Here is a 13,380-nt window from a genome sequence, read left to right on the forward strand (position 1 = left end):
AAATGTGCGAACACTGAATGCTGAGGTAGGGTAATCCTGGAGACATCTCGGGCCTCTTCAATCCATTTAAAGCCACTCCCTGCCCCTTCAGAACACTGTTGCAGCTTTTTGCTTTCTCCCAATGTGAGGCTTTTACGTTTTTCTCTTCCTCCATCTTTCCCTTGTGTGTCTTTTGCTCGCAGTAAATTCTTGAGGCAGAAAAATAAGTGCTGGCCCTCAAAAATAAGTGCCGGTGTCCAGCACTGGAAACCACCATCACAAATTAGCACTGACTGTGAGGCAAATTATAGTACAAGATCCATAAAGGTTTGGAAGATGGAACAAAGATGTATAGAGGTAAGTGGAACAAACACCTGTCCTACATGGTAAATCACTGATTTGCAAAAAACATAATCCCTGCGCCATGCTTATAATGAATTCACAGTGGGATAATGCACTGCAAAGGATTCCCTTGCTTTGCAGAGGTACAACACCGGAAGGTACTGAGACCTTCGGCTCCCTACGCTTCTCATGTCACATCAATGGTCTAGTTTACTCCTTGTGGCTCTAAAGTGCCCTTAAAATGAACTAAAATTGAAAGGGAGACTTGGCTATTAAGGTATGAAAGGATAACTGTGCCCTGTGACAATAACCATGACACACTGATTTTATTGGTGAACTCACCTTACAGGCTGAAGACAATTATGCGTATCAGATATAAGGAAGTCCTTGGGATTCCATGTAAAATGTTACATTTTATATTTCAAAACACAACATTTGGCAGCTATGAGCTGGTCAATAACTTCTTCAAATGATTTATTCAGAACTGTCTTGGTTGCGGATCCTTGTTTTTGTTTACTCTTGCTAGAGAATAAGATTGCAGTTTACAGGCAATAAAGATGTTTTTTTCTGTTTTACACACATAATAGCAGGCACAACCTTCTTGTACTAAATGCTGTAAGAGGTTGGAGATATGAAACATGCGTGTCCAACTCGGCTGTGATCCTGTCGACTTCTGGTATACTCTTCAGCAAATTGTGTTATGATTCTCTTAAGTAGTGGTTTCGTACACGAGTCCATCATAAATACTCAAAACATTTATGAAATACAAAATTCACAGGTGTTGGCACTCGGACAGTTTTATGTAGATTTTATATAATCTGAAATAACATTAAATATTTTAGGCAAAATTTAGCCTCTGTTTAAACAGACAAAGAAGGCCTTAGTTGGAAAACAGTTATCAAAATGCAAAGACCTTTTTCTGTTTAAACACAGACTGGCAGGCAGAATATTTATATATTAAATGCAGTTAGTTTTGGAGACAATTGAGTTGCCAGTCCACATTTGTCTCAGTCCTGGAATATTTAAATCATTCTTCAGTCTTCATTACATGATTCTAGGTTAAATTAGTGAGAAAAACATCCACACCAGTATACATTTTTAAAAGAAACAGAATTCAAATTATATCTAATTTAATCAATATTATTTATAATCTAATCCTTTTATAACATTATTTTAAAGTGGCATCATAATGATGACATAATAAGCCTATTTCTGAAGTAGCATTGTTAAAAAGTTAAATGAAGCTATATTTAGAAATAACGATCACTTGTGCTTACAAATTACTGATTAAACCATGTGGCAATGATTAACCTTAACCCTGGACCACAAATTAAAGGTAAATATCAATGCCTGTGGTGAATTCATTGAAAAGTCTAAAAAATCAATTACAGTTGATCGCTTCAAGTCCAGTCTCACAAGAAATATGGTTGAAAAATTCACTATCGATTCAGTTCCAAGGCACATTTAAATATTCACATGTCTAGATATAATTCTTTGAATATCATTTTCATCTTTCAAGTGTCTCCTTTTTCGTTCAGGGTGAAGTTGTAATTGTTTTCTTGATCCACGTGTATGAATTTTTACTGCTATGACATGAAGAAACAAAACCTGTAACTCTAGAGAGATGAATTATAAAATCTTACCGCACTAAAATGCGGTAAAAAGGTTTGTTTTAAATACAAACCTAGACTTTTTTCAATTTATTTCCAAAACATTGAACTAAGGTGGTTCCATCACTAAAATGTCTTATGGTTCTGGTTACATGGAACTTCTTTTGGTTTGTAGTGGTTCATCTAAATGTTACTCACGTGTGGACAGAATCATCAAACCTAAATTCCTGTATAATGTGGTTGTCCCTCTGGAGAAAAGAGAAATGGAAGCTCTGATTTAGTTTCACAAAACAGGTATGTCTGTTCAGGCCACCAAGCCAAGCCTTGTTATCTTAGCTGAAAGGAAAGAATGAATGATGAAAACTATCGGCTTCGGGCACGAGTGAAGGTCCAGTTGCTGAAATGAGAAAAGACAGATTTAGGAATGGTGGATGCACTCCAAATTAGATTTCCACAAATGTGTTCTTATACCAGGTTTTCAGATTGTTTACACACAAACTATGATTTTCTGCCTTATTAAAACAGTGATTTATTAATTACTGAGACTCTCAGTTACTTTCCAACCCTAGATGGCTTACAAAACACCTTTCTCCATTCCCATCCCTAACCAATGTGTTTTAATATCTAAGGACAGTTTAAAATCTGAGATATAAATTATTCTATGGAAAATACAAATATTTTAATTCTCCACATATTCCTCAATTTTCAGCACACTTTGGGTACATATTTCTCCATTTCCAGCACACTTTGGGTATTTGTCTTGTGGTTAGAAACAATAGAAATGAAAGAGGAATGGCTGGAGCGGAGGACTAACCACACTCAGTTTTACAAGGATTCAGTGGAACCGCCTCTTTAAAGCAAGCCTCTGATATTCATTCTGAGTTGACCTGCAATTCGTTCAATATATTTCCCATCCAATAAAATCTGACTCCAATGGGTGGATATTTATTAGGTGTGATAATTACCATACAATATTGAGTTTTCACTCATAATGGGGAATAACACAAGGATTTCGATGCTTACTGGAGCACAGTTTGCATGTTGCAGAATTTACAGGACTTATTTCCCTCAATAAATATCGGCAGGTTTGACCTGCCAAAATGTATCCGAGGGATGCCATATTTATTGCAATATTATGAATTCTTCTTTATTCTATAGCTTTCATATCTTTACAATTATCCATAAAATAATTACAATTTGCCACATAATTAAACACCTAAAATATCATTTTAATCCATCATCTTTGATCTTGAAAAAAGGGGGAAACATCCTGAACAACTAAGTCCTAAACAACTACTTACCTAAACCACTACTGCTAAATAACTAAAAAGTCTCTACAACGAAGTACTGAACAACTACTGTCTAAACAACTATTTTGCCGGAATAACGATACAACAAATTTTAAGGTAAGTTTTTCTTTTCTTTTTCCTATGGTTTATTAGTTGTTTAGAAAAAGAAAAAAAATATATATATATATATGTTGTTTAGAATTGAGATATCTATCTATCTATCTATCTATCTATCTATCTATCTATCTATCTATCTATCTATATAAAAATTCTGAACAACTAATAAACCTTTAGAATTGAGATATATATATGTGTATATATGTGTGTATATATATATATATATGTCAATTCTAAACAACTAATAAACCATTAAAAAAAAGAAAAACTTACCTTAAAATTCGTTGTTCAGACAATTCTTGTTCAGGCAAAATCATTGTTTAGACAGTAGTTGTTCAGTACTTTGTTGTAGAGACTTTTTTGTTGTTTAGCAGTAGTGGTTTAGGCAAGTAGTTGTTTAGACCCTAGTTGTTCCACCACATATTCTAACCTCTAGGCAGATATAGCTTTCTTTCACGTATTTTTCCGTTGTACCAGAAAACAATGGACAGTAAATGTTTACATGGGTTAGGCCCTCATTGGGAGTTTAGCAGAGATGGAGCTCCACCACACTGCTGGTGCCCCTGCTCTGTTTAGCACAGTGGAATCACTGATAACTGTCAGTGGAGCCGTTGTCCGTGGCAATCAAAAGTAGGAGCCACAATCTTTGATGCATCAGGTGGTCCACCATATTTTGGACAGTCTTCTGATGCATGCTTTACTGTCAGGACATGGCAATCAATGCATGGTGTACTCGGGCAAGGTAAATAAGCACTGGACCCCATGCACAAGAATAAAATTCCATATGGGTCAGGGCAATTGTTTTTTTTTTAAGTCTCAGAAACAAATGCCCACCTTCAGTGTTTGTAGAAAGAATACCTTGTGGATCCCACCAACAAGGCTGCATGTTCAGCATAAACCTGTGCCACAAGTTGATCTGCTGCACTGTTAGATCCACTTTCAGTACACAGATCCCCATTGACATGGTTGGAATCTCTAAATGTTGCAGGCATTTCTCCCGCCAGGATACAGACGTGGCTTCTGCCACCCTTTAGGTTACCTGCCAGGGTCTAATTGAAGCCCTTAGATTTCCTGGCATCTCATTATATTGATGTTTCTCCCATACTAGTCCGCTTGGGCTTTTCAAATGCACTGGACCGGCTCACATAACCCGCATACCAGTTACCCAGCCCTAGATTATACTATTTGTCTATCAAGGGGAAAAGAACATCAGCCTGCTTGTAAATTTGAGTGTTGTTCCTAAATTCATCTTGAACGTATGAAATAAACTCCATACCTGCCAATCCAGTCCTGCGCACTGTGAAGAACCAGTTTAGCAGGTACTGAAAGGCTGAGGTGAATCATGGATGGTTGCACTTTTTGTAAACTTGTATTACAGTAGCAGCCCAACCAGTTAAAGTGAATGTAGGCATCTGGTTCAAGGCCCTATGCGAAACCTAGGCACTATCAACATGTATAGCTTTGATAATGCATTTAATTTAATTAAGTGTTATAAGGTCTTCTAAGCATAACTACGCAGTATAAAAAGGATGGCTTCAAAAGAGCATATCCCTCTTGCACTATTTGCCAAAAGGCATTAAAATCTCCTCTGTCAATAAAGTTGGTCATAAATAGCGCCCGATGACCATATTATGTTTCCACAGTTATTTCCCCAGGTTGCACTTAACTCTCCAAAATACATATGAAAATATTTCTGACGATAGTCACATATTTCCCACAGATTTGTCCTGTCTGTACGCATAACCCGGCTTCCATTACTAGTATCACGCTGCAGCCTTGATGCCACATTCCACTGATATATGGCTATTTAGGCTTGTATTACATGCACCACCACGGATGAGTAGCCTGAATGTCTTTACGTGGCCACTGTAAAGTCAATGGGTGTCCTTGTCTTTAACATGAAAGTGTAATACAATTGTGACTTTCTGAAAGAGAAAATAGTTGCAGAGTAAGTGATGCACTAATCCCAAAATGCATTGGAGGAGAGGATCAAGAGTGCATTATTAAAGTGTTTAGGCCCCGGGTTTGGGTTCTTAGCTCACGGGCCAAGCTCTTGTCTTTCCACTGGGTACACTCACCTGTTAACATCTGATGATTTCCAGAAAGACATCAGGAGCCACTTAGGTAAACATGCACAGCTTAATTTGAAAGAATAGTTGTAGGGACTCAAATGTTTCCACAGGACCCACTGCCGGGACTGCTAAATGCAAGGACCGCCGAATATCAAGCCTACCTAGTTTTGATTTCACGTCATATCTCTTTCATACGCCACACTAGACTTCCTGTCATTTTATCTCACGCGTACAAGTTATTTTTCATCCTTGCATTGTTCCTTTGCCACAGTTGACTCTTTCTCCTACTTTACCTCTTTCCTGCAGGGGCCTAGCTTCAGAGGGGTGTTTGGGGTGTTACACCCCCTGTAAAAATGCATTCTGTAATAAATAGTTGGATGCAAGTGCTTTCAGTCGTGTATGCTGAGGTGTCTGTAGGATTTCACAGAGACAAAAACACACACACACTCTCTCGTCTGTTTTAAAGGTCTTAAAACATTTTGCTTTTTCTGGAAAATATTGTATTTCAAGTAATCCTAACAATAACTACTGTCCCTTAAGCCTTCCTCGTGTTCCGCTTCTCATATAATGTATTCATTTTCACAAGATATGCAGCATTATTGTCGGGAATCTGAAGGTCACGCCCCTCCAATCTTATTGACCGATCTACACCCCTGCTTTTCTGACTGTCTGTCTCTTACTCTGTGTCACAATATGATGGTGACAAATACTTCCTGGTGACCGGTTATTTGCTGTACTCCCCGCCCGAAACCACCAGCACTTTAAGCACGGCAAACAGCAAGCTCTGGGCTCTAGCCATGAAATGTATTCTTTGTACAGGAGGGGCATATCCAGTGATTAATTTGTAAATAAAGAGGTGCCGGTGTTCAAAGGCCTTCTCTTAAACACGAGGCTGCTGTAATTAAATCTGCCAGCACTGAACACTGAGGCAGCGTAACCCTGAAGCCATCTCCGGCCTCTTCAATCCATTTACGGCCACCCCTGCCCCTTCAACTCATCCTGCAACTTTCTACTTTCTCCCTTTATGACGCTTTTAAGATTTTCCTTCTTCCGTCTTTCCCATAAGTGTCTTTTGCTCGCAGCAAATGCTTGAGGCATAAGAATAAGCCCCGGCCCTCACAAATAAGTGCTGGTGCCCCGCACCGGAAACAACAAGCACAAATTAAGCACTGGGCATATTCACTTGTATAGGTGAGTGTCAGATCTGAAGGGACTGAATGAGTTCCAGCTTTTTTGACGGTATAGTGCTGAGTACATTGTAATGATCTTGTTATGCTCAGAAATGCTATAGGGCACTCGCTGCATCATTTTAGACACCTCAATGTCCCTGTGCACCCCGAATGCTATGAATGCTACTTGGAATCGTCATTTACTGCATGGGTAAATCTTTTTTAAATTTATAATAAAGTGATTAATTGTTTTCCAACTATATTATTAAAGAGCAACACAGTTTAGGTTTCTACATCTACGAACCATTTGGCAGTAAGATTTTCATAGTGCATATAAATTCTACTCAAATGTCTTGATGTTTCGCTCCTATTCAAATGTCTTGATGACCAAGACGGTAGTATGATCAATTCTGCTACTTCATGGCCTAGCAGATGTCACTTTGAGCGGATCCATGCCTGGTTGGTGGAATATTTGCTATCCGAAAGTAAGCGGAGAGGTAAGTGCACAGACATACACCTCACACACTGGCTACGGTGGATATATAGGTGTTGCACGTGTTGCAAGCCAACAGTGCTCTGAGCGCCACTGGATGTGAAAGCATTCCACTAAACACAAACAAACAAGCCCCCCCTGTTTCGTTGCACAAGCTGCAAATCTTTTTGAATTGAAAAGAAAAAGGGGAAGTAAGCAAAAGTGTATTTATATGTAGTGAAGGTTTTGAAGCTTGGTATCTACCATAGAGTCACATTATCTGCATAACCTTGCTGTATAGTGGGGTTACAAATGTGGGGTGAGTGTCTGGGTATGTGTGGTGGGGATTGTAACTCTACATTGCAGCATTCTATGTAACACAATGGTGTGTCCTTAAAAGTGACGGGAGTCTCAGTGCAGGCGTGTAGTGAAACTGAATGCGGGGGCACGGAGGTCTGATGTCCCTTGCAGGCCGCCTTCGCTTCAACGAGGTGCTCACCCAAAGCACAACTCACCATTAGTTATATTTACCTGAATGTGATTGGTATATCAAGTACAGGGCAAAGGCAGCGCTTGAAAGTATCATGGTCAGGGGCGTAGCTTCGGGGGGGAGGGTTGTTCGGGTGTTACAACCTCCTTACGTGTGTTTCCTGATGAATAGTTGGGTACAAGTGCTTTCAGTCGGGTATGGTGAAGTGACTGTCGGATTTCACCTGGAATTTTTCCACCCAGACAAAAAGCACACACACATTCTTTACCTCTCTCTGTTTGGAAAGGCTTAACAAATGTTGATTATTTCACAAATAATATGTTTCCTCCCACTTAGGGCCAGATGTACAGCCCTCAGTGTTTGTGACTCAGTGTGCATTTTTTTGGAACTCGCAAATTTCAGGTCGCAAACACTGATGTATAACAGTGTGTGAGACACTGTTTGCGATTTCTAAGTGGGCCACAAAGGACCTACCTCATTAATATTCATGAGGCAGGTTGCATTTTGCGACCCAGTGGGAATGGCAGGCACTCATAGGGATGGTGGCCTGCTGGGTTCAGCAGGCCACCATATCTGTGACTGCTTTTTATGTAAAGCATTTTCTTAAAATGCAGCTGGTTTTTCTTAAAACTAAACAGGATGCATTTCAAAATTAAAAATGAAAGGTTTTCTTTTCATTTTTGAAGAGTAGGCAGTGGTCGATGATGGTCTACTGCCTGTTCTGAAAAATTGTTGGTGTCCCCATTCACAAAGTGGAAGGGGTTGCTAGGGGACCCCTTCTCTTTTTCAAATAGGTTACCACCTCCTTCAAGGATTCGGTAAAGTATGAATTTTTGCGACTGCATTCCCGGTCACAAATCATTCATACATACTGTTGGAGGCTGGTTATTTGTAGAGGTTAAGTATGCACCTACCACTAACAATAATGCCCTCAGACAGTGTTAAGCCTATTCAAGGTCTCAGAACACTAGCCCCTGGCTCAACCCCTGGTAGCTTGGCAATGAGCAGGCAGGCTAAACTTTTATTTTCCCTAGGTTAGCTGGATCCCAAATTTTTCCAGACCAAGAATTAATTCACGCACTCCCTCCTGTTCTTTTAACAATGAGGTTGAGTCCGTCCAGGTGGCTCTGCCCTACCTGGGTGGGACTAGGTGGTCAAATGATGAAGCATGACACTATATAGTGTGTAAGACCACCTAGTCCATAAAGGAAATTCCCCCTGTTTTTTCAACACTCCACAGCATCGCACTGACCTCATTTTCCTAGTAAGGACTTCGAGCAGCAGGGAGCATAAGCATGCCCCTTACTCACACTCTTTGATTTATTAGTGAACCCCGTACTTCTTTGTGTTATTTCTGGATACATACATAGGGAGCCAAGTACGGTTGAGTTCCTCCTAACCATTTTCCGCTCCCTCCCTCTCTCCGTGTGTTACGAAGGCGTAACTTAGGAGACAGGTATGTAAAGCATTTAAATACAAAAATACAGTAAATAAGTAAGAAACAACACACAACAAAACCCCACACCAACTTATAAAAATAGGAAATATTTCTATCTTTAAAATGACACCAAAACGGCCAAAGTCCAATGTAGGGAACCAGAGTTATGATTTTTTAAAGATTAAAAGTAAAACTAATGCTTTGAAGCAAATAGCGCTCAAAGGGAAGGTTTGCACTAAACTGGGACACAGTTAAGAGTTCCAGCCATCCCCAATGAAACACTTTTACACTTACTTCAAGAAGTGTTTCTTGGTGTAGGAAAGTGATCCACAACCCCAATCCAAGGTTCCAGAATCTCTGAGTTGCTCCTTGGGCCATTGGGTCTACAATTCCCACAATGCAACTGACTAAATCCTTGCAAGTACACTGGACGCACTCCAGGCTGGGGACCTTTATGGAAGCTGGTGTAAGGAAGCTCTTTTAACCTGTTGCTTTCAGGGAGTCCACTCCTGAGTCATTTTTAAAAGCAAGGCAAAGCCCTTGTGGCTGTTGTTCGAGTGTGCAACAGAAGCAGTACTTCAGTATGCAGTCCTTTGTGTTGTAGACCAGGGTTCCAGCAGGGCAGTCCTTGTTCTCCTTGTGGTTTCAGGCAGCAGATCTGCCACTTACAGATGCAGATCAGGCACTTGTATTCAATCATCTTGGGGGGCATTCCTTGTCCATTGAGCTGAAGGGTGCGACACTGAAGCATGATAACTTCCTCCAAAGGGTGACAGCTTCTTGTCCTATAATGCACTGCACGTTAACATCCCAAGATGGATGCTTTTTCTCCAGTGTATCAAGACCGAGCTAAACCAACCCACTAGTGTAATTCATTTCCATTAACCCCTCCCTCCCACCCCCACTGGACATCTGCAAACTCCTTTCCTAAGCCCACTATCTGTGGGGTACAGGGTGACAGGGTGGGAGGGCAAGACTGGCTACATCTCTTTCGGACTGGCTTCCTTTTGAGGTCTCAGCTTGATTTACCCAGCCCCCTCCCTGGCCTGGCCTCAGCATCTGCCAACCTCCCTCATCTGACAGCCTCTGCTCAGGGCAGGCCACTTATCACCTCATCAAAGCAGCCTGCCTAATCCTGTTAGGGCTGACAGATCAGGAGAGACCACTAGAAGGGTGGAATTTGACTTATAGCTTATTTCTGTACTAGTTATGATAAATTCCACAAGGGCAAGTAGTTTGATTTATCATTACCATTCATTTGAGTCCTTTCATGCCAAATCTAGTTATCTGCTAGCCATAATTATGCTTAGGGAAAATATTCACATTTTACCCTATGGAGCCAAATATCTAGACTGATGACAGATGAAAGGTTCAGTTTTTCCCTCACCAGGGCTTATAAAACATATTTTATAATGTCCCTGCTCATAGTTACATGGCACCCCACCCCTGGGGTATCTATGGGAGACCTTGGTTGTGACATATGTAAAATTAAGCCAGTTTATCAGTTGAAAAGTACCTTACATCCCAAAGTCTAATTTGCAGAAATTTACTTTTTAAAGACAGTGTGCAAGGCACGGCTGCCTTTTAAAATGACAGCAGACACCAAAGTAATCACACTCCAGCGCAGGAAATCTATGGGGCTTCTAAACATCCCTGCCCTATTATATACTAGGGACTTATAGGCAGAGGCAGCAGCCGCAAATGTCAAGGGGGTGCGGAAGGATGGGGACAACGGGAATGGGGTTAACAAATAATAAATTGAAAAAAAAAGATGGCTGGCCAAACACACATGCGCACTTAGTGCACTCCATTCATCCTCCCTACTCCCATGGCCCAGCCCCTCCCCTCCCTTTACATTATAGCTGAGCCAGCAGCAGAAAAATAAAACGATAATTAAATATTGTTTTATTTTTCTACTGCTGCCTCTTAGCCAGGGGGGCGTAGCTCCTCAACGATTGCGGAGGAGCCATCCTGCTTGTAGATAGTTTAAATCCCCCTTGCCCTATTATCTACTAGGGACTTACAAGGTCTGTCATTGTCAATTGGAATTATAACATTATACCATTTGACCTTTTATTCAGAGCACTGGCCTTGGGCCTGGTTAGCAGAGCCCAGGGCAGATTGTATGATGGAACCACGCATGCACAAACAACGCATGCCTCAACAATGCGGTCGGAACCATGACCGCGTTGTTTCCATGCATGCCTTTGCCACCCATGCCTTTACAACAAATTTTGTTGTAAAAGCATGCCTAGTAAAGGCATGTGTGGCTCTATCATACAACCCTAAGGCACAAAAAAAAAAAAAAACACCCCTAACACCTAAAGTACCCCAACCCCCCACCCACCCTGAGCCCTAAAAAAAAAATACTTTCCTAACACCCACCCCTGCCCCATAAAACAAAACTACCCCAACACCCCCAGCCGCCCTGAGCCCTAAAACCTTCTCCACTAAGTAAACTACCCCAACCCCACCACCCATGACTGATTGATTGATTGACCCATCCTAAGTCCTAAAAAAAAAAGAAAAAGACTATTCTGACCCCGCCCCCAAAAACTGAATTACCCCACCCCCTGCTCTGAGCCCTAAAACCTTCCCCCCTCGGTAAACTACCCCCACACCCTGAGCCCTAAAACATTCCCCCCAAGTAAACTACCCCGACGCCCCACCTGCCCCAAACCCTAGTAAAAAGCCTACCTAGGCCCCCACCCCTGCTCCATAAAACAAAACAACACTGACAAGCACCACCCGCCCTAAGGTCTAAAACCTTCACCTCTAAGTAAACTACCCTGACCCCCCCACCCGTCCTGAGCCCTAAAACCTTCCTGCCTAAGTAAACTACCCCCACCCTCCCTAAGCCCTAAATTCGCCCCACCCCTAAAAACTACCCCCAAGCCCACTTACCTCACCGTGTCCTCTTGTGATCCTTCCTCTTCTTCTCTCCTCCCTCCTACCACCCTCCCTTAAACCTTCCCTCACCCCTTTGAAAATAAACTACCCGCCCCCACCCTAAGCCCTAAATAAAAATAACCAAACCCCCTCAAGCCCGCGCCTAAAAAATCAAATAGCCGACCCACCCAGCCCTAAGCCCTAAAAAAAAAAAAATCCCCAAATCCCCGACCCCGGCCCTAAAAAAAGCCTGAGCCTCCACCCACCCCAAGCCCTTAATTCAACCCCCAACCCTAAAAGATACCCCCACCTCTGCCCCAGCCCCACTTACCTCAATGCATCCTCTATCGATTCACTCTGCCTTTTTCTGTGCCTTAACCAAGCATATGCGTAGTTTGGCACATGCGTGGTTAAGGCACATAAAAGGTAGTCGTTGTTCTGACAAGCGTAGTTACGCTATTGTGGGAAACACCCGTGTTGTTTACAATGTGTTGTTCAGGAAGTTTCCCCCTAGGGCACAGTCAGGGGCAGTTACCACCAGTATCAGTCAGAAACACTGGGGAAAACATGCTACAAGAGTCACTTTTTCACATGTACCAGTGCGACTCGCTATTAGGAAGGGGCACCCTTTTCACGTCCCTTCCTAATACCGAATCACAAAAGCAAAATGCAAGTTGTTTACAAGTTAATGACTTGCATTTTGCCTTTAGTACATGACAAAACTCATTTTACCGGTCGCAAACGGCCCGATGGGCCCACTGGGCTGTTTGTGACCAGTAAAATGCGTCGTACATCTGGCCCTCAGTACCTCTAGCAATCTGCATTGCTCTTCCTTTCCACTGCATTTTAAGCCCCTCTCATGCACCCTGCTTGTCATATAATGTATTTTAGTGCCAGATTGATTATTGAGAAATCTGAAGTTCTCACCCCCCAATCAAACTGAGCAAGCTACGCCCCTGATCACTGTGCTGCAAAGACAGAGTAGTGCTGCTAAATGGTGGTCTGTTTAGCTGGCCACGCCCTTGCTTTACTAGCCATGTGCGGTCAGCGTGCTTAGAGTAGGCCAGGATACGGGCAGAAGGCAAGGGCTCGGCTGGTGAAAAACAGAACTGGTCTGACGAGTCCTGATCACCAAAAGTACCGCTCTACAGGTCAGACTGGAGTCGGTAGGTTGTTAAAAGCCATTTTGACCTTTCATTAGCCATTCTCGCAATTATCTGTGTGAAAAACAAAAATCTCACTCCACAGGTCCCTGGGATAAAAAAGCCATATACTTATTCTCGTAAGGCTGCATTCCCCTGACCAAAGACGGTTTTAACAAGACTTTTATAATACGGTATGAAACTGCTTAATTTTCAAGTTACTAAATATGTGCCAGCTCGCCTCTTTTTTGGGCATTCTTTGTTCCACTAAAAATACTTAACACGTTCTGCATTTAATTTTTGTTTGTTACTAAATTTTTTTCTTTTATACAATTTTTCTGTTTTTGCATAGATTTTATTCTGTAATTTTT

The 13,380-nt window shown here is 41.7% G+C and overlaps 1 protein-coding gene across 1 annotated transcript in view; it reads right to left on the reverse strand.

Annotated features, from left to right (window-relative positions):
* Positions 1-774: 774 nt before the first annotated feature.
* SNTB1 (syntrophin beta 1) overlaps positions 775-13,380 on the reverse strand; it is a 385,115-nt gene continuing 372,509 nt past the window's right edge. The window contains exon 7 of the mRNA XM_069220684.1: positions 775-2,328. Within this exon, the coding sequence (XP_069076785.1) occupies positions 2,236-2,328 (93 nt within the window). The 3' untranslated portion in view covers positions 775-2,235. The remainder of the gene's footprint in view (positions 2,329-13,380) is intronic.

The sequence above is a fragment of the Pleurodeles waltl genome, chromosome 2_2, assembly GCF_031143425.1.
Source record: "Pleurodeles waltl isolate 20211129_DDA chromosome 2_2, aPleWal1.hap1.20221129, whole genome shotgun sequence".
Classification (NCBI taxonomy): domain Eukaryota; kingdom Metazoa; phylum Chordata; class Amphibia; order Caudata; family Salamandridae; genus Pleurodeles; species Pleurodeles waltl.